Genomic DNA, 22,630 nt, shown 5'->3' with positions numbered 1-22,630 from the left:
CATCGTCATGGGGGTGCAGAGAGGTCAGCCCAGGGTGGACACGTCATCAAAGTTGCCGTTGGTCCTCTCTGGATGGTTGATTTCTCTGGACACGGGCCAGGGGCGTCGGGTACAGTGTAGGGGGGACTCAAGCTTCTGGAGGGAGGTGGGAGTCCCTTTAAAGATGGATGTCTTTTCTTCTGGATGGGCAGGTCCTCTGCCCACAGGAGTTCTTGGTCCCATGGAGGCTTTTCGGGGGTCGCTGATCCTGTAGAATACGTCGCTTTTCCGTTGCAGGGCATTTGAAGCAGGAGACAGGCCAGTAGGACTGGGGCCTAGTCAGTTGTCATATCCTTCTCTTCTCTGCGCGGGTTTCAGCTCAGCAGTCCTTCTTCTTCTTGTGAGGTTGTCAGGAATCTTACCTCAGGGGGTCAGAAACCCGTCTCTCAGTGGCAGGCTGGCACAGACCAGTCAGTCCTGCACTGAAGGATTGGGTAAAATACAGGGGGGCATCTGTAAGATGCCCTCTGTGTGCATTTTTTAATAAATACAACACTGGCATCAGTGTGGGTTTATTATTCTGAGAAGCTTGATACCAAACTTCCCAGTATTCAGTGTAGCCATTATGGAACTGTGGAGTTCGTTTTGACAAACTCCCAGACCATATATTTAATATGGCCACACTGTACTTACAATGTCTAAGAATGGACTTGGACACTGTAGGGGCATATTGCTCATGCAGCTATGTCCTCACCTGTGGGATAGTGCACCCTGCCTTAGGGTTTTAAGGCCTGCTAGAGGGGTGACTTACCTATGCCACAGGCAGGGTTTTGGGTGTATAGCACCCTGAGGGGGCTGCCATGTCGACTTTGCCTTGTTCTCCCCACAAACACACAGTATCTGCAATGGCAGTGTGCATGTGTTAGGTGAGGGGTCCCTTAGGGTGGCACAACACATGCTGCAGCCCTTATGGACCTTCCCTGGTCACACTGCCTATGATACCACTGGTACCTTTTACAAGGGACTTATCTGTATGCCAGGGGTGCGCTAATTGTGGAAACAATGGTACATTTTTAGTGAAAGAACACTGGTGCTGGGGCCTCGTTAGCAGGGTCCCAGCACACTCTGTCAAGTCAGCATTAATATCAGGCAAACATTTGGGGGGTAACTGCAACAAGGAGCTATTTCCCTACAGATGTTTTCTTCCTCCAGCCTGGCTTTGAGGTCAGTAACCACCTCGTGCTTATTGGGCCGTTTTACCAATATCTTATGGGATACGGTGGCACAAGTGCTGCCCCAGGTCCCGGAGGGCGTACGGGACACTCTCACCCAGGCTGTCAAGGATGGGAGAGATGCAGCCAAGTTTACCATCAGGAGTGGCTTGGATATGACCGACTCGCTGGGCAGGGCGATTTCTTCAACAGTGGCCCTCGCCCTGCCCAGCCTGGCTGCGTACCACTGGCTTTTCGGGGGATGTCCAGTTGAACTTGATGAACATACCTTATGATGGCTCACGCCTTTTTGGTGAGAAGGCAGAGTCTGCGCTTGAAAGAGTCAAGCATTCTTGAGCTACGGCCAGATCCTTGGGCCTTTCAGTGCCTGTTTGCCAGCAGTCTGCCTATCGCCCCTTTCGAGGCTTCGGGAGGGGCGCGGTACCACGCCAACCTCAGGTTAGCCACCATCCTCCGGCTTCACAGCATCCTGTACGAAGACGAGGTTGTGGTACCTTCAGACCCAGAGGGTCTAGCCAGAGGTCGGCCACCACCCAGCCCCCTTCTTCTGCAACGTCCAAGTCCTCCTAAGTAGGTTCTGTAAGACCATGTCCGTCTAGTTGGAGGGAGGATTCAATTTAATCTTCCTCACTGGCGATCCATAACATCGGACAAATGGGTCTTGCAGATCATACATAAGGTCTTTCCCCTCCCTTTCCAGTCCTTTCCTCCCTCTATCCCTCTGGTAAGAGAGCGGCTGATGGAGGATCATTTGATCTTACTCCACGAGGAAGTTATGGCTCTCTTGGCCGAAGGAACGGTAGAAAGGGTCCTGATGTCAGACGTAGGCAGTGGTTGTTATTCCCGCTACTTTCTGATCCCAAAAAAGAACAAGGGTCTTTGCCTTATTTTGGATTTAAGGGACGTCAATCTCTTCCTCAAAAAGTAGAAATTCAAGATACTCACTCTTGCTCAGGTCTTGTCTGCCCTAGACCAAGGAGACTGGATGGTGGTATTGGACTTGCAGGATGCGTATTTTCACAACCCCATTCTGCCTGCCCACAGGCGTTATTTGAAGTTCAAGGTGGGCCACAAGCACTTTCAGTTTGCCGTGCTCCCCTTCGGTCTAGCCAGTGCCCATCTGGTGTTCACCAAGGTGATGGCGGTGGTTACAGCTCATCTGTGCAGGTTAGGGATTTCAGTCTTCCCCTAACTCGATGACTGGCTGTTGAAGGCTTCTACGCCCCAGGCTCTCGTCACCCGCCTTCAGACTACGGCGGACCTCCTGCATTCGCTGGGGTTCACTATAAATGTGCCGAAGTCACACCTGACTCCCTCTCAGAAGCTCCCTCTCATCGGGGCTGTTCTGGACACAGTGCAGTTTCAGGCCTATCCTCCCGAGCAGCAAGTCCAGGATATTAAGGTTATGATACTGATGTTTCGGCCTCTATCCTGGATTTCGGGGGGACAGACTCTGAGGCTGTTTGGACTCATGGCTTCCTGCATCCTGTTAGTCAAATATGCCAGATAGCGTATGAGGGCTCTTCAATGGGACCTGAAGTTCCAGTGGGCACAGCATCAGGGAAATCTTACCAACACGGTTCAGATCTCAGAGGGAACTGCAAAAGACCTGCAGTGGTGGTTAGTGAACTGCAGTTGGGTCAAAGGCAGACTCCTCTCCCTTTCCCAACCAGATCTGACAGTGGTGACAGATGCATCACTTCTGGTATGGGGAGGCCACCTGGGAGAGGCAGAGATCAGGGGCCTCTGGTCTCCGGCGGAATCTTTGCTCCTTATCAACTTATTGGAGCTCCGGGCGATCCGGCTAGCATTGAGAGCGTTTCTTCCTATTGTGAAAGGGAAGATAGTGCAGGTGTTCACAGACAACACCACCGCAATGTGGTACTGCAACAAGAAGGGTGGTGTGGGGTCGTGGACCCTTTGTCAAGAGGCTCTGTGTCTTTGGACATGGCTGGAACAGCAGGGTATCACCCTGATGGTTCAACACATGGCAGGTTCTCTGAACGCCAGTGCGGACGAACTCAGCTGTCGATGCCTAGTGGATCACCAATGGTAGGATTCTTTCAGTAGTGGGGAGAGCCTTGGTAAGATCTGTTCGCCTCCGTAGAGAACCCGCAATGTAAGCAATATTGCGCGTTGGAGTTTCCAAGGCAGCAATCACTCAGCTACGCTTTTCGTCGTGAGTGGAATTCAGACCTCCTACACTCATTTCCCGCCATACCACTTCTGGACAGAGTTCTCAAGTTCCCTACGTGCATATTCTAAACCAAAATCAAAATTCTATCATTGACAGCTTTCATGTCCCTCTACATCAGTAATGTAGGCAGTACCTCTGATTCATTGTGGAGGGAGCAGCTGTTTTAGTTAAAACTGTTTCCTATGCTCTGTGGGATCAGACATCACTGCAGGTGGGGGAAATGAAACAACAGAAGTGCATGCACGTAGTGGGGAGGGAGAACCCCAGTAAATTATTATTATTATTTTTTTAAAAAACCTCCTCAGAGGAAGGTGGACTGCATAGGCCACAAAAAAACAAAACAGGGTTGTGGCTTACCACAGTGCCATGTCAGTCTTCCCAAAACAGAAAGCGGAAAGTTGAGAATGCTTTTTCCAAAAAAAAAAGATACATGAAGGAAGAGTGTGTGGGGGAACCATTGGGTAGGGACTACTCTATGGGACAAGCATTTAGCATGCATTGGTGAATGTCACGCAGTGAAAATTCCCCGAACCCTCTTTACATGATTGTGGAATTTAATAAAATATCATCTTGTCCATGGGACAGGTTGCTTTGTCCTGTTAAAAAAAGATCCACTTGCTCCTTTCATGCCACATAGCACAGTAACAAATTATGCCAGCAATCAAATGATATATGAGCTATGAAAATAGCCTCTCCAATTTTGCCAGGTCTCATAATTTAATAGGGTTAGAATGCTAGCAAATATTTAAGAAAACATGCAGCGCAGCACAGCAAGTCACCTTTCTGCATGGCACTGTGTGATAGGGAAAGGGCAGGATAGTGTACTATTTAAAACGGCACAGCTCATTCCTGTCTTTTCTCTGACCTGGCACACAATGTGCTGCATTATGCCAGTGCAGACACTCTTACACCACGGTTTGTAAGCAGGATTGTTTTTGTGCAGGAAAAAGCACCTTCCTGCACAAAAACAATCCTGGAAGGCATTTTCCTCTATGTGTGCTGCATAATGCAGCACACATAAAAAGAGTACGTAACAAGGAGAAATAGAGATTTCTCCTCATTACTCCTCACCATGGAAGGCATAGAATTTTGATGCATTCCCAGGTCTACCAGTATTGGTGAATCTGGGAATGCGCCAAAATGCATGGGTGAATGTATGGGACCAGCCATGCTCCATCCATGGAATGGCTTCCCTGGGCAGAGTAATGCAGCGATTTGTGCTGCATTGCATCACTCTAGATTTATCAAGCCAGGCAAGGGCACACAAGTTGGCCTTGCGTGGTTTGATAAATCTTAAGAGTTGCGTCGTTCTTGTGCCGCAAGGGCGACACAACTGTTTCATAAATATGCCCCTTATTTTGGCACCTTTCTGCAGATCTACGTACTGGGGCTGGAAGTAGCAGTAAGCAATAATTCCAGGGTTGGAATGCCCGTGCAAACCTACAAACTTGCATGTTTTCGGGGTTTTCACCAGTTCTTCTCTAATCTTTTCCCATACTGAGAAAGGTTGGAAATTGTACTCCTGAAAACAGCAGAAGTAAAACTTCTTCCAGAGTTGGGGGTGAAAAAAGTGGTCGGAGGGAAAGTAAACACTCTACAGATTGTCACACGAGCAAATCTACGCATGCATATTTGTTTGTGCTAAAATGAAGTTCACAAATATTTTCTAGGAGTACGATTTCCTAGCCTACTTCTGTAAATTCTTGTGAATTCATGAATGCCATAAATCTGCACTATTGCAAGGACATATATCATAGGTGCACTTTTGTGACTTTCTTTAGGAATTGGCTTCCTAATTAGATCTGGCATTAACCTAGACCTGGGAAAGGTTTTCCATTTCTACTAAAATTGAGCACCTGTTTTTGCGGAAGAGTCTGTTACACAACTTTCTTATGACAACATGGATGATCTGTTGACAGCTGTGAAGTCCTAGTACAAAAACAAGTGGCTTTGCTTCTGGTGCCGGGCTTTGCCAAAGGAGATTAATCCCCTCATGTGCTCCAGCAAGAATGCCATGTCCTTCTGAAGGTAGAAGGTGGATTCATGTCCCTGCAAATTCTGTTGCATAGCTATTGATGACTACAGAAACCTGGTGGGGAAAGTTTTATTTTTAAATGTGGCTATTGGACACCACCCCATTGGCCGGTTGAATCATTTCCTCCCATTAAAAGAGCTATGGTCATATGCAATTTGTGCTTTGTTCTCTCATTCATTAAGAATTTCAACCACTGGTCAGAAGGGCCCTAATCTTGCTTTCTTGAATATGCCTTTATTGATTTCCATTACTGCTGAGAGACTCAGGAGTGAGCTGCAGGCCCCATGTTCTTTAAAATTCTGCATCCTCTTCCATTGGGCAGCATAGTACTTCAAACGCATCCATCCCTTGTCCCAGAGTTGTTTTTCAGAATTTCATCTGAATGTGATGTGGTGTTTTTTGTTTCTGTTTGCAGACCCCTTCTGCTGAATCTCCATGCACATTCTTACAATATCAGAATGACTAAAGTAACATTCTCCGTGCAAGTGCCTGTCAGAGTCCTCTACAAGGCTCATAATGCTTCTTCATGAGATCATGAGCCAGTTGGCCAAGAGGTCTTAATAAATATATTTGCTTAGCTTAAAAACTGCCCAATACTGCATTTTCTCCTCTTCCTTTATTCCTTGATTAAGGTTGATTAAATTGTGCAGCAAGAAAAGACAAATTATTCTGCATAATGTAGCACATATTGTGATAGTATTACTTCGTCATTTTTTCATTTTTACTAATGGAAACACTGAACAAGGATTTCACCTCAGTGGTATCAATTTTGCAATCAAATACAGCGATAAACAACTAAAAGATGACCAGTATAAACGTTTTCAAAGGGCCTTCCACTGGACGATGACATGTTTCGCCTCGCTTTTAGTAACTTTTAATCTATTTGAGTTATAACCAATTTTTTTGTTAAAAACAGCAGATTATGCAGCAGAAGAAAAATTATGTGGCAAATGTAGCAAATCCATAACTATGCGAAAAAAGCCATGGCTGCAATATCACATAATTGCAGTAATCCTGTGGATAAGTACGTTCTCTAATAAGGGACTTATATCAAGTGTGCTCAGCAAACTGCATACAATATCTTGTTCATGTTCTTACATTTTCTTCCTTTTGTGTTTTCTATTTTGTATTCCCTGTTGATGTAGAAGGATTGTGCACAGAAACACACAAAAAAGCTTCAGTTTGAACTAAACGAAATCCCAGTACCAGAACTTGATGGCTCTGACATCTCTGGTTCACCCGTATTGCCTTTTTGAACAAATTCACACCCACCATTTGTGTTTATTTTTACTGAATATTATATGTGTGTATTAATATATGGATTTGAATTTTTTTTTCAGTTGCTTAACTTGGATGCCTGATAGCAACCCGCCTACTATGAATGTTTTAGCGAGGCTTTGTGACTTTTGTACAAAGGAAGTTTGTGTTGTAATAGATTATTTTTTGTGTTCAAGTTGTTTCATGCAGAGCAGCGGTTGCAGAGAGCACAGCATCAGCTAAGAGACATGCGTCATGCAGCAGCAGATGCCAACCCTGAAAGTAAGCCAACAGTTACTGTGATTCAGATACATTTGTCACATGTTGAGTCTGTTCCAAGGCTTGCATGAATGTCATTCAACCACTTGTATCTAAAATCTTGCTCTGCTTAATCAAGTGCTATTTCATTTTACTGGCAATCGTGTTATGACTTCTTAGCAGTAATCAGCATTCCTTACTGCACTGCAACGGTAATAACCTAAAAGATGCCTTCTTCAGCCTATTGTTACATCCTTGTAAATTCTTCTTGCCACAAGCTCTTCTTTGATGATACAAAGAGGGTCTCCGACAAGTGGTAGAAATGTCTCTATTGATAATTTGGGTGCAATGCAGCAGCCATTGAGTATTTTAATTGCATTAATATACCACTTACTACCCATCACAAGGCATTGAAGCACTTTGTGGCGTGGTGAGTAATATGCTTGTCGGCAACACAAGGTTGGAGTTTGTTTGGTAGTAGGTTAGCACATTTGTTTTTTGCTTTGTAGGTTATTTGGATTAGGATTTCTGAAGCGTATGGCTACTTCATGTAGTCTGAAAGGTTTGAGTAGAGTCAACAGGTGGTAGTAAGCAGGAAATGGAGCAGCAAATATGAGTGCATGCAAAGTGTTAGTGCCAGTCACAATGAGCAAAGTAGGAAATGCAGATGGTTTTTTATAACCTGTATTTTCAGCCCAGAAGACCATAAACAACCAGAAACCCAGCCCACACACTGGCCTGTCAGAGCAGCCCACAAGGCACTGCCTGATGGCTATATTGGCCTGCTGGTATGTTACCATTTGTTGTCCTTTGGGTAATACAAAGCAGCTTGAAAATGAATCTTCTTGTGATCGGAAACCAGTAGAAGGCCTTCAAGGCAAGGAAGATATGGGCGTGTTCCTTTTACATGCAGGTGTAGTCTGGCAACACCGTTCTGAATTCTCTGCCATCTTCTCATGGTTGATATAGGTGAGCCATGATATAAGCTATTATTGTAACCTAGTTTGAATGAATTAAGAGAGATTGTTGTTTGACCCTTATGAGGGAATCCTAGATGTGGGAAGATGTATTTTCTTAGTAAGAAATGTTGATCTGGATAGCTTATACACTTGAGCATTCATTGACAGTTTGTGGTCCACGGTGATTCCAAAGTTTCATACCTCTTCACCTCTTTTTGGTGGTGGTCTTAGTTCCTTTGACCAGAAGTGTTGAGGATCATAAGGTAAGTATCTCAGGGTTGGAGCTGTTTAATGTGAGGTGTCTCTATGCCCTCCACGGGTCAATGGCTATGAGGCAACAGAAGATGTTTAAGTTTCCAATGTCCTTGGGGTATTCCAGTTTAAGAAGTAACTGAGTATCATTGGTGTAGTTCTAGCAAGTGAAGTCAAAACTGTTGTTTATGCCTGGTTAGAATTTAATGTAAATGTTGAAAACTAGAGATAAGATCTTAGAGCCTTGAGGGTCTCCTGCTTTTATATTGTTGGATTTTCAGTAGGCATATGTATCACATTTTTATATTGTGTAGGTAGGATGAGATCTGAGTGAGAGTAGTGTCTTTAATACCAACTTCTTTGAGTCTTAGGAATAATGTGTTATGACTGACGATGTTAAATGCTGCTGAGAGTTCCAAGAGTGAATATGCAGCAACCTCATTTTGGCCTACTGTGTTTTAAGGTCATCCCACATGACGATTAGGGCTGATTCAGTGCCTCTTCCACGGCAGCAACCCGTGGGTGCTCCCCTTGACCTCCCAGTTCTTTAAAATATTATGCACTAATGGTAATTTCAGTTTCCTTTAATTAGAGGAAGGAACCAAGATTGAGGGAACCTCATCAGTACATACACCTTGCCCATTCTGAGGAGCCTTTGTTACAAAGAAGCACATTGTTGCCTACCCAGGGATTCTAGTCACAGTCCTATACCCTGACTAAATCAATATGTGAATAGAGGGAATGTATAAAGGATTTGAAAGAGTGTCATATAAACTTATTTTTTAAAGAAAGCTGCTCCACATGATTGTTTGCTCAGTAAACGTTATTAAAGTAGTAGTGCCCTCAAGAAGTATAATTCCATTTAGCTGATTAGAAGTCTGATCAAGAAAAACGTCACCAAGTCTATACACTTGAGGACTGAGCTCTGGAATTCACGTTTAGGCACCACTGGGCTACTCATACTAGAATTGGAGTATAGCACAGTGCATCTTGTGAGACCTTGCTTGTAGACCAGTTTGCTTTTAGTCATTAGTTTCTGCCAAATTGCAAACAGAGTACAGGCAAGATCATCCAGTGGAGAAAGGCTTAATGGGGCAAGTAGATTTGTCTCCTCGTGTTTCTTTATCAGATGTGCAGCTTTGGTATTATCAACACACCTGCTAAGGGGTAAGAGGAAAATCTCTTGTCCTACCTCCAAAAATATCAACCACTTTCACAAAAGGGACAATAAAAATAGTAGAAAAACCCAACCCTACTTAAATGGGCTGCTACTAGATCATGAGCACAGCATAGTTGTTTGAAAACTGCCCTCACTCACTATTTGTGGCATGCCTCATCATTGGGCATCTGCTAATACATTCCTGTGTGTACTCACGTCGGAATGGAGCAGTAGGAGCGGGGAACACAAAACAAGACACTGTATTATTATCCATTGAAATACAAGCCACTTTTTCATTTCAGTCAAGTAGAAGGGACTAAAGGTACTGCATGATTTGTGTTGTGAAAAGTGGACTCTGTTGTGGACTGTAGTCTCTGTGAACAGACATTTGAATGCCCGTAAGAACCACCTTTTTATTTCAGTGTTTTTATTAATGATTTTATTTCCTACTTGCACCTTCATGTAATTCATATATAAAGAACTAGTTACATTTTTCTTAAAAAGCATATTTCCCTATGGAGAACTTTTATAGTTGTCTTTCCTGGAAAGGCCCTCTCTGCTTAACCCCTCTCAGTCTGGTTTTCGGGCATCCTGTAGCACAGAAACAACATTGGTGCATGTTCTGGACATCATTAGACTCTCCCTGGACAAAGGATACCCAGCCATGTTGGTACTACTAGATCTATCTGCAGCATTGAATACCACCTCACATTCAATTCTCATTCAAAGGTCTGTAGTGATTGGTGTTGGTGGAAAATGCGCTGGGCTGGCTTTTTGAGGGATCAGACTCATACAGTACAGCTACATTTCTTTAACTCTTGAACTATGGTACTGGACAGGAGGGTACCACAGTGCTCATGTTTGAATCCCACCTTTTTTAATATCTACATGGTCCCCTGGCTCAAGTGATAAGGTCATGCAGGTTGAAAGTAATTTCATACGCGGACGACACACAACTTATTATAACCATGTGGCAAAATCCTGAATCTATAAAGATCATATTCAGTGAATGTATGAAAAAAATAAGCCTCTGAATGTCGTCCAACAGTCTTCAATTGAACACTGCAAAGGCCAATATCCTGCTCTTTGGAAAAGCTCACTCCTTTTGGTGTGAAGACTGGTGGCCTTCAAAATTAGGGCCAGCCCCTGCTCCTGCCCCTAAAAAGGTCGTTAGAAATCCAGGCATACTTATAGATGATAACTCCTCTCTATGAAAGAACAAGTAAATTCCATCACCTAGCGCCCTCATAGTTGCAGCAAATGAAGCCCTCTTAACCAAACTTCAGGTGGTACAAAACACAGCTGTCCGTCTGGTTTGTAATTTGCCATCCCACTCCCTATCGGAGCCTAGGCTCAATCTTTGTTTAGCTACTTATAAAAAAGCATTCCCTCTTCAAACTCATCTGCCCTATACACAAGTCCCTTTTTGGAAATGGTCCCATCTATCTGCGGCATTAACTACAGCTTTATATACCTATGTACAACCTTATGTCCAGTGGGTATTTTTACTTTGCCCCATTCTCATATGTACTGTCAGATGTGAGGGCAGAGCATTTTCATATCTGGCTCCCCCCTATCATTGGAACAGGCTACCCTTATACATACAATCTTTTCCTGACCTTGCCTATTTAAGACATTTAAAACCTGGCACTTCTAACTCCTTTGGTGATTGAGGACCTGTATTAGTATACAACAGTGCCAAGAGACCCTCTTGTGGGTTATTCATTTGCGCTCTATAAATGCTAATAACATAACATGACACTCACCTACAAAAGGGTGAAATTGGAGATTACACTTATCTTTACTACATCATCATTCCTCATCTAGTAACGGGTGATATGACATCTGACTCTAACACTGAGCTTGTGTACTGTTAGAGCACTATCAATGAAGGGATCCGTATAGAAAAGATAGTAGCACAACTAACTGAGCAAAGATATTTGTTCTGTCACTGTACACAAACCTGCATTTTGCAGGTTGTCACACTGTCGTCAAGGTAAAACTCAAGCAATGCATTACTTATTTGTTTGTTTTCCTTCCTCATTTCCATTTCAGGGTTAAGATAGACATGAAGTCCTGACCCGCAACTGATACCCCCTTTTACACTGCAGCTGCCCTCTATCATCTCTGCCAGTGGAGGTTTCTTTGAGTTTGTGATCTTCCTCAATTAGTTCTCCAGTACACCTGTTGTATTGTTGCGACCAGTAACCATGCATTTGGTCTATGACTCATGGTATCTATCCTTCAGAAAATGTAAATCTCTTCACTTTGTCCTCCATGTCTACGGAAACAGTCCTCGACTGCTCATATGCATCTGTCTTTAATTACTGTACCACATGTTTATCTATTTTCCATTGCACAGCAGACAACCAAGTGTAAATAGCGGCCATCAAATTTCCCGGCCCATCAAATGGAATTATTCCCTCCAAGTTTCGCCCATGCCTGCTTCTGTGAACTCCATTTTGGCCTGTATTTTCTGGTAGTGTCCCAAGTAAGATCATCAATTTTCTTTCCATCCGCAAAATCCTTTCACTTCTGCATGAACTTATATCTCGGACGCATTTTGGATGTGGGTTTAAATCTTCTTTGCCTTATTGTCCTTAATTATCAAATAACTTTAAAAATAATTCCTATATTAAACAGATGTGAGTGATAAGGATCTACAACTAAAAGGGTGTGAATTAAGGAATCTAGTGGTCTCCATTCTTTCTCCTTTTCTTTGAATGTTGATCACCTGCTTGTGTTGTGATCTGCCCAGTGAAGGGACCCCAGCCTGTTTCAGCTTTAGCACAGATGGTGCAGGCCTCCTCACTGCAATTGATGCTACGCAAACATGCAGTCAGGTTGATCGTGCACCCACTGTTCTGTTCGTTTGATCACAGGGCCTGACATCACCACTATGAAGAGTCAGGCCTCCACAAGTTATTGGTAGGTTCTGGCTGAGTTTCTGTTGTCCTTTTAAGTATGTACCACAGAGGGCCGAGGACCAACTGAGCCCTACAATGTAGAGCTGGCATTGAATCCCCCTTCTTGATCTCATGATTGATGCCATGTAAGAGAAGAAAAAGCCTTAAAGCTATGACTTTTCAAGACCACATTCGCTATTTTCTATTAAGCCCTCCCAGACCTTTCTTGCCCTCTTGGATGGGCTACCACCTAGTGTTTGTAGCATGCCAACCACATAGTAAAACCCACAACCATACAACTATTCTGGAGCATATTATTCTCCTCCCCACAAAGTTACTAAGAATGTTCATTTTAACTGTGATTGTACTGCATAACGTCCACTTTAGAGATGTGGCTCACTGAGAGGGAAACTGACCATACCCTCTTAAGTTACTAATAGAACATTGTATAATTACAATATTTCGGCATTGGGCAGTGAGATTCCTTTTTGAATATCATAACTGACTAAACTTAGAATTTCTAGGAACATTATTAAGTGCTGCACATACCTACTCCACTTACGAATACTAAGCAAAGGACACATGATGTGATCCTGGAGCCTGACATTCTTAATTACTCAGTTTATAAGTTGCATGCCCTGCCTGGAAGATTCCATGATTTTTTGCATTTTCTCAGTCTTTCACTTCATTTAAAAATTCACAATCCTGCTCCAAAAGGAATACTCTGGTGCAAACTTGCTATCCCACGTTATCTCTGCAGGGGGTAACATGCATTTTAGAAGCATCTGACCTTGTGAATATTACAGTAATCTTCCTGTACAAAACCATTGCCCTGTGAGAGACTTAGGGCCAGATGTAGGTAAGTATGGTTTTGCGAGTTGCAATTTGCGAGTCATAGAGACTCGCAAATTGCAACTCGCAAAACCACATGCAGAAAGGTGTCTCAGACACCTTCTGCGAGTCGGTATGGGGTCGCAATGACCCACCTCATTAATATTAATGAGGTGGGTCGCAAATTGCGGCCCCATACCGACTATGGGCACTCGCAAACATGGAGGCCTGCTGTCGTCAGCAGACCTCCATGTTTGCGACTGCTTTTTAATAAAGCAGGTTTTTTTTTTCAAAGTGCAACCCGTTTTCCTTAAAGGAAAACGAGCTGCACTTTGAAAAATAAACCGAAACCTTTTGTTTCGGTATTTTTCAGGGCAGGTAGTGGTCCATTGGACCACTGCCTGCTCTGAAAAATTATTTATGTGATCATTCACAAAGGGGAAGGGGTCCCATGGGGACCCCTTCCCGTTTGCGAATGAGTTACCATCCACTTCAAGTGGATGGTAACTGCGAGTTGATTTGTGACCGCTTTTGCGGTCACAAATCAACTTACATCGCGGTGCGAGTTGCAAATAGGAAGGGAACACCCCTTCCTATTTGCAAGTCGGAAACACATTTTGCGAGTCGGTTCCGACTCGCAAAATGTGTTTCTGCATCGCGCACAGGCATTAGCGCCTCGCAAACGGCGTTTTTCGCCGTTTGCGAGGCGCTAATGCCTTGCTACATCTGGCCCATAGTTACTTCTTCGTGATTTTTTTTCTAAGTGCTACAATCCATTCTGCGGTCATATCTTGACTCCTGTAAGAGCAGGACAATTACTTTTTCTTTATAATGCCTATGTTTAGCAACTCTACTTTTGAAACTGTGTAATAAAGATGCATTCTTTTTCAAAGAAATACAACTTACTGGACAGTTACCTTTTCTGAGTCAGTGTGTCATATTGAAAGTCGACCCTGTCCTTTAACCACCCCTACAGTAGGTCTTGATTGATACACAAATCACCACTGGTGAGTCAAGTAGGAAAAGGGAGTACTTGACTGATCATTTACAAGAAACAATGTCTAATACCTTGACACTGATGGACAAATGACATTACCAACCACTGTTTCTGCTCACTACTGTATATGGTTCAGCATGTGGAGAAAAGGTTAGAGTATCATGTCAACACCTACTGTGATGTGAAGGCTCAACCATAAAGTGGGAAGTCTACTTATTGATGCTCACAACAGTCCTACATCGTTCTGTGATCTAAAATAAAAAAGTAAAGGGTAGCAAGTCATAACAGAACAGCATATTGTGAAACGTGAAAGACATATTATGCTCCAAAGCATACATCATGTTGTTAGTTGCATCAATACTTTTCAGGGTTGAAGATGTGTGTAGAGCTGCTGACTTTGAAACTCATGGGCTCCAGTTCATATCCTGGCTTCAGCGCTTTACTCCATATAATGTGAATCTGGGCAGATCACTTCATTTACCGTAGCCTAAAAGTGAAATGTATTGCATTATGTAGGTGATCTATGTCTCTCAAAACCCTGCATATTGTAAAGTTCTGTGTCACTTCCAAGTTAGATTCTCGCTATATAAATACCAATACATACTCACATGCATACTAGTGCAGCCAAATAATTAAAAAGGAACTCTATTGGCTTTGCACAGTCACTGAGTCATTTTAAGACAGTGGTGAATATTTGTGACACTAAGATATGCACATTGTACTTTACACAACTCTCTGCTCAATTGGCATTTGAATGGGTGGCCTGCAGTAGAATTCAGGGGGTGTTGCTGTTTAACAAAGACTTGAGGCCGATGTAGTTCCCCCTTGTTCAGATGATGCAGTAACCATTGGTAGTTGCTGAAAACAAATAACAAGCATTGGCAAAGCCGATAGGTCTCGTCTATGCAAGCTGTTGGGTTTGCCAATATGTTTTTGTAATTTTTTTACACCAGCGTGGCCGCTGTACTGCTTGGCCAAAAGTTAGTGGGGTAAAGTAGAGAGGCATGGAGTGTTATAAAATGTAGTCAGGTGAAGTGTTATGGAGTGGCGTAGAGTGGGGTAAAGTAGAGTTCAGTGGAGGGTCATGCAGTGGTGTGGACTGTTGTGGAGTGTCATGGAGGGAGTAGAGTGTTGTGTAGTGGCATAGAGTGTCTTGGAGTAGAGTGTTGTAGAGCGGACAGATTATCAAAGTGAAGTAGTGTAGGAGTGTAGAATGGTAAGAGTGCAGTAAAGTGTTGTACAGTGGAGTGACATGGAGTGGATATAGTGGGGTAGTGTGTGATAGAATAGAGCGGAGTGAAGTGGCATGGAGTGGCATAGAGTGAATTGTGGAAAGCGTTGTAGAGTGGAGTAGTGTTGTTGAGTAGCATAGAGTGGAGTAGAGTTTAAGGATTACAGCATCTTAGAGAGGAATATCGTAGAGTGTAGTGTCGTAGAGTGGAATACAGTGGCCTAGAGTGAAGTGGCGTAAAGTGCAGTGGTGCGAAGTACATTGGCATAGAGTTCAGCGGCATAGAGTGAATTGGTGTTGAGTAAAGTAATCATTACGCAAACAGACTGCATCTCCAAACTGCATTGAATTTGGGTTTAATATCCTAATACGGTATAACATAGGATGAATTCTTGAAGCCAAAAACAAATTTGAACAATATAATATAATATACCACAAAATGCTTATTTATTGTATATGAATTTTGATACTACCCTTACAAAAGATTTTTATACATAGAAAAATAAATTGTACACAAATAACAAAAAACACTCATGTACCTAAGGTCACTTTACTAATCACACTCAATCACTCAGCCACCATACATACAGTTTCAAACACTCATTACACAAGCCATGAAAACATATAGCATTTCAAATCATTTCATAGTCGACTGCCTGAATACTTGGTAACATATTTACAGATTTATAAATCATACATACTGTAGGAAGTTGGCTCTGTATGTGCTATTTCAAAGTAAGGAATAGCATGCACAGAGTCCAAGGGTTCCCCTTAGAGGTAAAAATAGATAATACTAATGCTCTATTTTGTGGTAGTGTGGTCGAGCAGTAGGCTTATCCAAGGAGTAGTGTTAAGCATTTGTTGTACATACACATAGACAATAAATGAGGTACACACACTCAGAGACAAATCCAGCCAATAGGTTTTGTTATAGAAAAATATCTTTTCTTAGTTTATTTTAAGAACCACAGGTTCAAATTCTACATGTAATATCTCATTCGAAAGGTATAGCAGGTAAGTACTTTAGGAACTTCAAATCATCAAAATTGCATGTATACTTTTCAAGTTATTCACAAATAGCTGTTTTAAAAGTGGACACAGTGCAATTTTCACAGTTCCTAGGGGAGGTAAGTATTTGTTAGGTTAACCAGGTAAGTAAGACACTTACAGGGCTTAGTTCTTGGTCCAAGGTAGCCCACCGTTGGGGGTTCAGAGCAACCCCAAAGTCACCACACCAGCAGCTCAGGGCCGGTCAGGTGCAGAGTTCAAAGTGGTGCCCAAAACACATAGGCTAGAATGGAGAGAAGGGGGTGCCCCGGTTCCGGTCTGCTTGCAGGTAAGTACCCGCGTCTTCGGAGGGCAGACCAGGGGGGTTTTGTAGGGCACCGGGGGGGACACAAGTCCACACAGAAATTTCACCCTCAGCAGCGCGGGGGCGGCCGGGTGCAGTGTAGGAACAGGCGTCGGGTTCGCAATGTTAGTCTATGAGAGATCTCGGGATCTCTTCAGCGCTGCAGGCAGGCAAGGGGGGGATTCCTCGGGGAAACCTCCACTTGGGTAAGGGAGAGGGACTCCTGGGGGTCACTTCTCCAGTGAAAGTCCGGTCCTTCAGGTCCTGGGGGCTGCGGGTGCAGGGTCTCTCCCAGGCGTCGGGACTTTAGGTTCAAAGAGTCGCGCTCAGGGGAAGCCTCGGGATTCCCTCTGCAGGCGGCGCTGTGGGGGCTCAGGGGGGACAGGTTTTGGTACTCACAGTATCAGGGTAGTCCTGGGGTCCCTCCTGAGGTGTCGGATCTCCACCAGCCGAGTCGGGGTCGCCGGGTGCAGTGTTGCAAGTCTCACGCTTCTTGCGGGGAGCTTGCAGGGTTCTTTAAAGCTGCTGGAAACAAAGTTGCAGCTTTTCTTGGAGCAGGTCCGCTGTCCTCTGGAGTTTCTTGTCTTTTCGAAGCAGGGGCCGTCCTCAGAGGATGTCGAGGTCGCTGGTCCCTTTGGAAGGCGTCGCTGGAGCAGGATCTTTGGAAGGCAGGAGACAGGCCGGTGAGTTTCTGGAGCCAAGGCAGTTGTCGTCTTCTGGTCTTCCACTGCAGGGGTTTTCAGCTGGGCAGTCCTTCTTCTTGTAGTTGCAGGAATCTAATTTTCTAGGGTTCAGGGTAGCCCTTAAATACTAAATTTAAGGGCGTGTTTAGGTCTGGGGGGTTAGTAGCCAATGGCTACTAGCCCTGAGGGTGGGTACACCCTCTTTGTGCCTCCTCCCAAGGGGAGGGGGTCACAATCCTAACCCTATTGGGGGAATCCTCCATCTGCAAGATGGAGGATTTCTAAAAGTTAGAGTCACTTCAGCTCAGGACACCTTAGGGGCTGTCCTGACTGGCCAGTGACTCCTCCTTGTTTTTCTCATTATTTTCTCCGGCCTTGCCGCCAAAAGTGGGGCCTGGCCGGAGGGGGCGGGCAACTCCACTAGCTGGAGTGTCCTGCTGGGTTGGCACAAAGGAGGTGAGCCTTTGAGGCTCACCGCCAGGTGTGACAATTCCTGCCTGGGGGAGGTGTTAGCATCTCCACCCAGTGCAGGCTTTGTTACTGGCCTCAGAGTGACAAAGGCACTCTCCCCATGGGGCCAGCAACATGTCTCGGTTCGTGGCAGGCTGCTAAAACTAGTCAGCCTACACAGATAGTCGGTTAAGTTTCAGGGGGCACCTCTAAGGTGCCCTCTGTGGTGTATTTTACAATAAAATGTACACTGGCATCAGTGTGCATTTATTGTGCTGAGAAGTTTGATACCAAACTTCCCAGTTTTCAGTGTAGCCATTATGGTGCTGTGGAGTTCGTGTTTGACAGACTCCCAGACCATATACTCTTATGGCTACCCTGCACTTACAATGTCTAAGGTTTTGTTTAGACACTGTAGGGGTACCATGCTCATGCACTGGTACCCTCACCTATGGTATAGTGCACCCTGCCTTAGGGCTGTAAGGCCTGCTAGAGGGGTGTCTTACCTATACTGCATAGGCAGTGAGAGGCTGGCATGGCACCCTGAGGGGAGTGCCATGTCGACTTACTCGTTTTGTCCTCACTAGCACACACAAGCTGGTAGCAGTGTGTCTGTGCTGAGTGAGAGGTCTCCAGGGTGGCATAAGACATGCTGCAGCCCTTAGAGACCTTCCTTGGCATCAGGGCCCTTGGTACTAGAAGTACCAGTTACAAGGGACTTATCTGGATGCCAGGGTCTGCCAATTGTGGATACAAAAGTACAGGTTAGGGAAAGAACACTGGTGCTGGGGCCTGGTTAGCAGGCCTCAGCACACTTTCAATTGTAAACATAGCATCAGCAAAGGCAAAAAGTCAGGGGGCAACCATGCCAAGGAGGCATTTCCTTACACAACCCCCCCCCAAACGAAAGAGGATGAGACTAACCTTTCCCAAGAGAGTCTTCATTTTCTAAGTGGAAGAACCTGGAAAGGCCATCTGCATTGGCATGGGCAGTCCCAGGTCTGTGTTCCACTATAAAGTCCATTCCCTGTAGGGAGATGGACCACCTCAACAGTTTAGGATTTTCACCTTTCATTTGCATCAGCCATTTGAGAGGTCTGTGGTCAGTTTGAACTAGGAAGTGAGTCCCAAAGAGGTATGGTCTCAGCTTCTTCAGGGACCAAACCACAGCAAAGGCCTCCCTCTCAATGGCACTCCAACGCTGCTCCCTGGGGAGTAACCTCCTGCTAATGAAAGCAACAGGCTGGTCAAGGCCATCATCATTTGTTTGGGACAAAACTGCCCCTATCCCATGTTCAGAGGCATCAGTCTGCACAATGAACTGCTTAGAATAATCTGGAGCTTTTAGAACTGGTGCTGAGCACATTGCCTGTTTCAGGGTGTCAAAGGCCTGTTGGCATTCCACAGTCCAGTTCACTTTCTTGGGCATTTTCTTGGAGGTGAGTTCAGTGAGGGCTGTCACAATGGATCCATATCCCTTCACAAACCTCCTGTAATACCCAGTCAAGCCAAGGAATGCCCTGACTTGAGTCTGGGTTTTTGGAGCTACCCAGTCCAGAATAGTCTGGATCTTGGGTTGGAGTGGCTGAACTTGGCCTCCACCTACAAGGTGGCCCAAGTAAACCACAGTTCCCTGCCCTATCTGGCATTTGGATGCCTTGATAGAGAGGCCTGCAGATTGCAGAGCCTTCAAAACCTTCTTCAGGTGGACCAGGTGATCCTGCCAGGTGGAGCTAAAGACAGCAATATCATCAAGATAAGCTGTGCTAAAGGACTCCAAGCCAGCAAGGACTTGATTCACCAACCTTTGGAAGGTGGCAGGGGCATTCTTTAAACCAAAGGGCATAACAGTAAACTGATAATGCCCATCAGGTGTGGAGAATGTTTTTTTTTTTTTTGCTCCAGGTGCCATTTTTATTTGCCAGTACCCTGCTGTCAAGTCAAAGGTACTTAGAAATTTGGCAGCACCTAATTTATCAATGAGCTCATCAGCTCTTGGAATTGGATGAGCCTCTGTCTTGGTGACAGAATTGAGCCCTCTGTAGTCCACACAAAACCTCATCTCTTTCTTTCCATCTTTGGTGTGAGGTTTGGGGACTAAGACCACTGGGCTAGCCCAGGGGCTGTCAGAGCGCTCAATTACTCCCAATTCCAGCATCTTGTGGACTTCCACCTTGATGCTTTCCTTAACATGGTCAGATTGTCTAAAGATTTTGTTCTTGACAGGCATGCTGTCTCCTGTGTCCACATCATGGGTACACAGGTGTGTCTGACCAGGGGTTAAGGAGAAGAGTTCAGGAAACTGTTGTAGGACTCTCCTACAATCAGCTTGCTGTTGGCCAGAGAGGGTGTCTGAGTAGATCACTCCATCTACTGTGCCATCTTTTGGGTCTGATGACAGAAGATCAGGGAGAGGTTCACTCTCTGCCTCCTGATCCTCATCTGTTACCATCAACAGATTCACATCAGCCCTGTCATGGAAGAGCTTAAGGCGGTTCACATGGATCACCCTCTTGGGGCTCCTGCTTGTGCCCAGGTCCACCAGGTAGGTGACCTGACTCTTCCTTTCTAGTACTGGGTAAGGGCCACTCCATTTGTCCTGGAGTGCCCTGGGAGCCACAGGCTCCAGAACCCAGACTTTCTGCCCTGGTTGGAACTCAACCAGTGCAGCCTTTTGGTCATACCAAAACTTCTGGAGCTGTTGGCTGGCCTCAAGGTTTTTGGTTGCCTTTTCCATGTACTCTGCCATTCTAGAGCGAAGGCCAAGTACATAGTCCACTATGTCTTGTTTAGGCTCATGGAGAGGTCTCTCCCAGCCTTCTTTAACAAGAGCAAGTGGTCCTCTTACAGGATGACCAAACAGAAGTTCAAAGGGTGAGAATCCTACTCCCTTCTGTGGCACCTCTCTGTAAGCGAAAAGCAGACATGGCAAGAGGACATCCCATCTCCTTTTGAGTTTTTCTGGGAGCCCCATGATCATGCCCTTTAATGTCTTGTTGAATCTCTCAACTAAGCCATTAGTTTGTGGATGGTATGGTGTAGTGAATTTATAAGTCACCCCACACTCATTCCACATGTGCTTTAGGTATGCTGTCATGAAGTTGGTACCTCTGTCAGACACCACCTCCTTAGGGAAACCCACTCTGGTAAAGATACCAATGAGGGCCTTGGCTACTGCAGGGGCAGTAGTCGTCCTAAGGGGAATAGCTTCAGGATACCTGGTAGCATGATCCACTACTACCAGGATATACATATTTCCTGAGGCTGTGGGAGGTTCTAGTGGACCAACTATGTCCACACCCACTCTTTCAAAGGGGACCCCCACCACTGGAAGTGGAATGAGGGGGGCCTTTGGGTGCCCACCTGTCTTACCACTGGCTTGACAGGTGGGGCAGGAGAGGCAAAACTCCTTAACCATGTTGGACATATTGGGCCAGTAGAAGTGGTTGACTAACCTCTCCCACGTCTTGGTTTGTCCCAAATGTCCAGCAAGGGGAATGTCATGGGCCAATGTTAGGATGAACTTCCTGAACAGCTGAGGCACTACCACTCTCCTAGTGGCACCAGGTTTGGGGTCTCTGGCCTCAGTGTACAGGAGTCCATCTTCCCAATAGACCCTATGCGTTCCATTTTTCTTGCCTTTGGACTCTTCAGCAGCTTGCTGCCTAAGGCCTTCAAGAGAGGGACAGGTTTCTTGTCCCTTACACAGCTCCTCCCTTGAGGGTCCCCCTGGGCCCAAGAGCTCAACCTGATAAGGTTCAAGCTCCAAAGGCTCAGTTCCCTCAGAGGGCAGAACTTCTTCCTGAGAAGAGAGGTTCCCTTTCTTTTGCTGTGTTGCAGTTGGTTTCCCAACTGACTTTCCTTTCCTCTTGGTAGGCTGGGCCATTCTTCCAGACTCCAGCTCTACTTGTTCACCCTGTGCCTTGCATTGTGCTCTTGTTTTCACACACACCAGTTCAGGGATACCCAGCATTGCTGCATGGGTTTTTAGTTCTACCTCAGCCCATGCTGAGGACTCCAGGTCATTTCCAAGCAGACAGTCCACTGGGATATTTGAGGAGACCACCACCTGTTTCAGGCCATTGACCCCTCCCCATTCTAAAGTAACCATTGCCATGGGATGTACTTTTCTCTGATTGTCAGCGTTGGTGACTGTGTAAGTTTTTCCAGTCAGGTATTGGCCAGGGGAAACCAGTTTCTCTGTCACCATGGTGACACTGGCACCTGTATCCCTCAGGCCCTCTATTCTAGTCCCATTAATTAAGAGTTGCTGTCTGTATTTTTGCATGTTAGGCGGCCAGACAGCTAGTGTGGCTAAATCCACCCCACCCTCAGAAACTAGAGTAGCTTCAGTGTGGACCCTGATTTGCTCTGGGCACACTGTTGATCCCACTTGGAGACTAGCCATACCAGTGTTACCTGGATGGGAGTTTGGAGTGGAACCTTTCTTGGGACAGGCCTTGTCTCCAGTTTGGTGTCCATGCTGTTTACAGCTATGACACCAGGCCTTTTTGGGATCAAAGTTTTTACCCTTGTACCCATTGTTTTGTGAAGAGGCTCTGGGCCCACCCTCCTGTGCAGGTTTTTGGGGGCCTGTAGAAGACTCTTTACTATTTTTAGTTTTGGTTGTCTCATCACCCTTCCCCTGGGGAGTCTTTGTGACCCCTTTCTTTTGGTCACCCCCTGTTGAAGTCTTGGACACCCTTGTCTTGACCCAATGGTCCGCCTTCTTTCCCAATTCTTGGGGAGAAATTGGTCCTAGGTCTACCAGATGCTGATGCAGTTTATCATTGAAACAATTACTTAACAGGTGTTCTTTCACAAATAAATTGTACAGCCCATCATAATTACTT

At 45.2% G+C, this 22,630-nt stretch overlaps 1 protein-coding gene across 1 annotated transcript in view; it reads left to right on the top strand.

The window, feature by feature from the left end:
• Positions 1-22,630, top strand: part of IFT81 (intraflagellar transport 81) — a 616,811-nt gene that overhangs the window by 182,999 nt on the left and 411,182 nt on the right. The window contains exon 8 of the mRNA XM_069214881.1: positions 6,898-6,982. Within this exon, the coding sequence (XP_069070982.1) occupies positions 6,898-6,982 (85 nt within the window). The remainder of the gene's footprint in view (positions 1-6,897; positions 6,983-22,630) is intronic.

This window comes from Pleurodeles waltl, chromosome 11, assembly GCF_031143425.1.
Source record: "Pleurodeles waltl isolate 20211129_DDA chromosome 11, aPleWal1.hap1.20221129, whole genome shotgun sequence".
Taxonomy (NCBI): domain Eukaryota; kingdom Metazoa; phylum Chordata; class Amphibia; order Caudata; family Salamandridae; genus Pleurodeles; species Pleurodeles waltl.
This window is presented reverse-complemented; position numbering and strand designations above follow the sequence as displayed.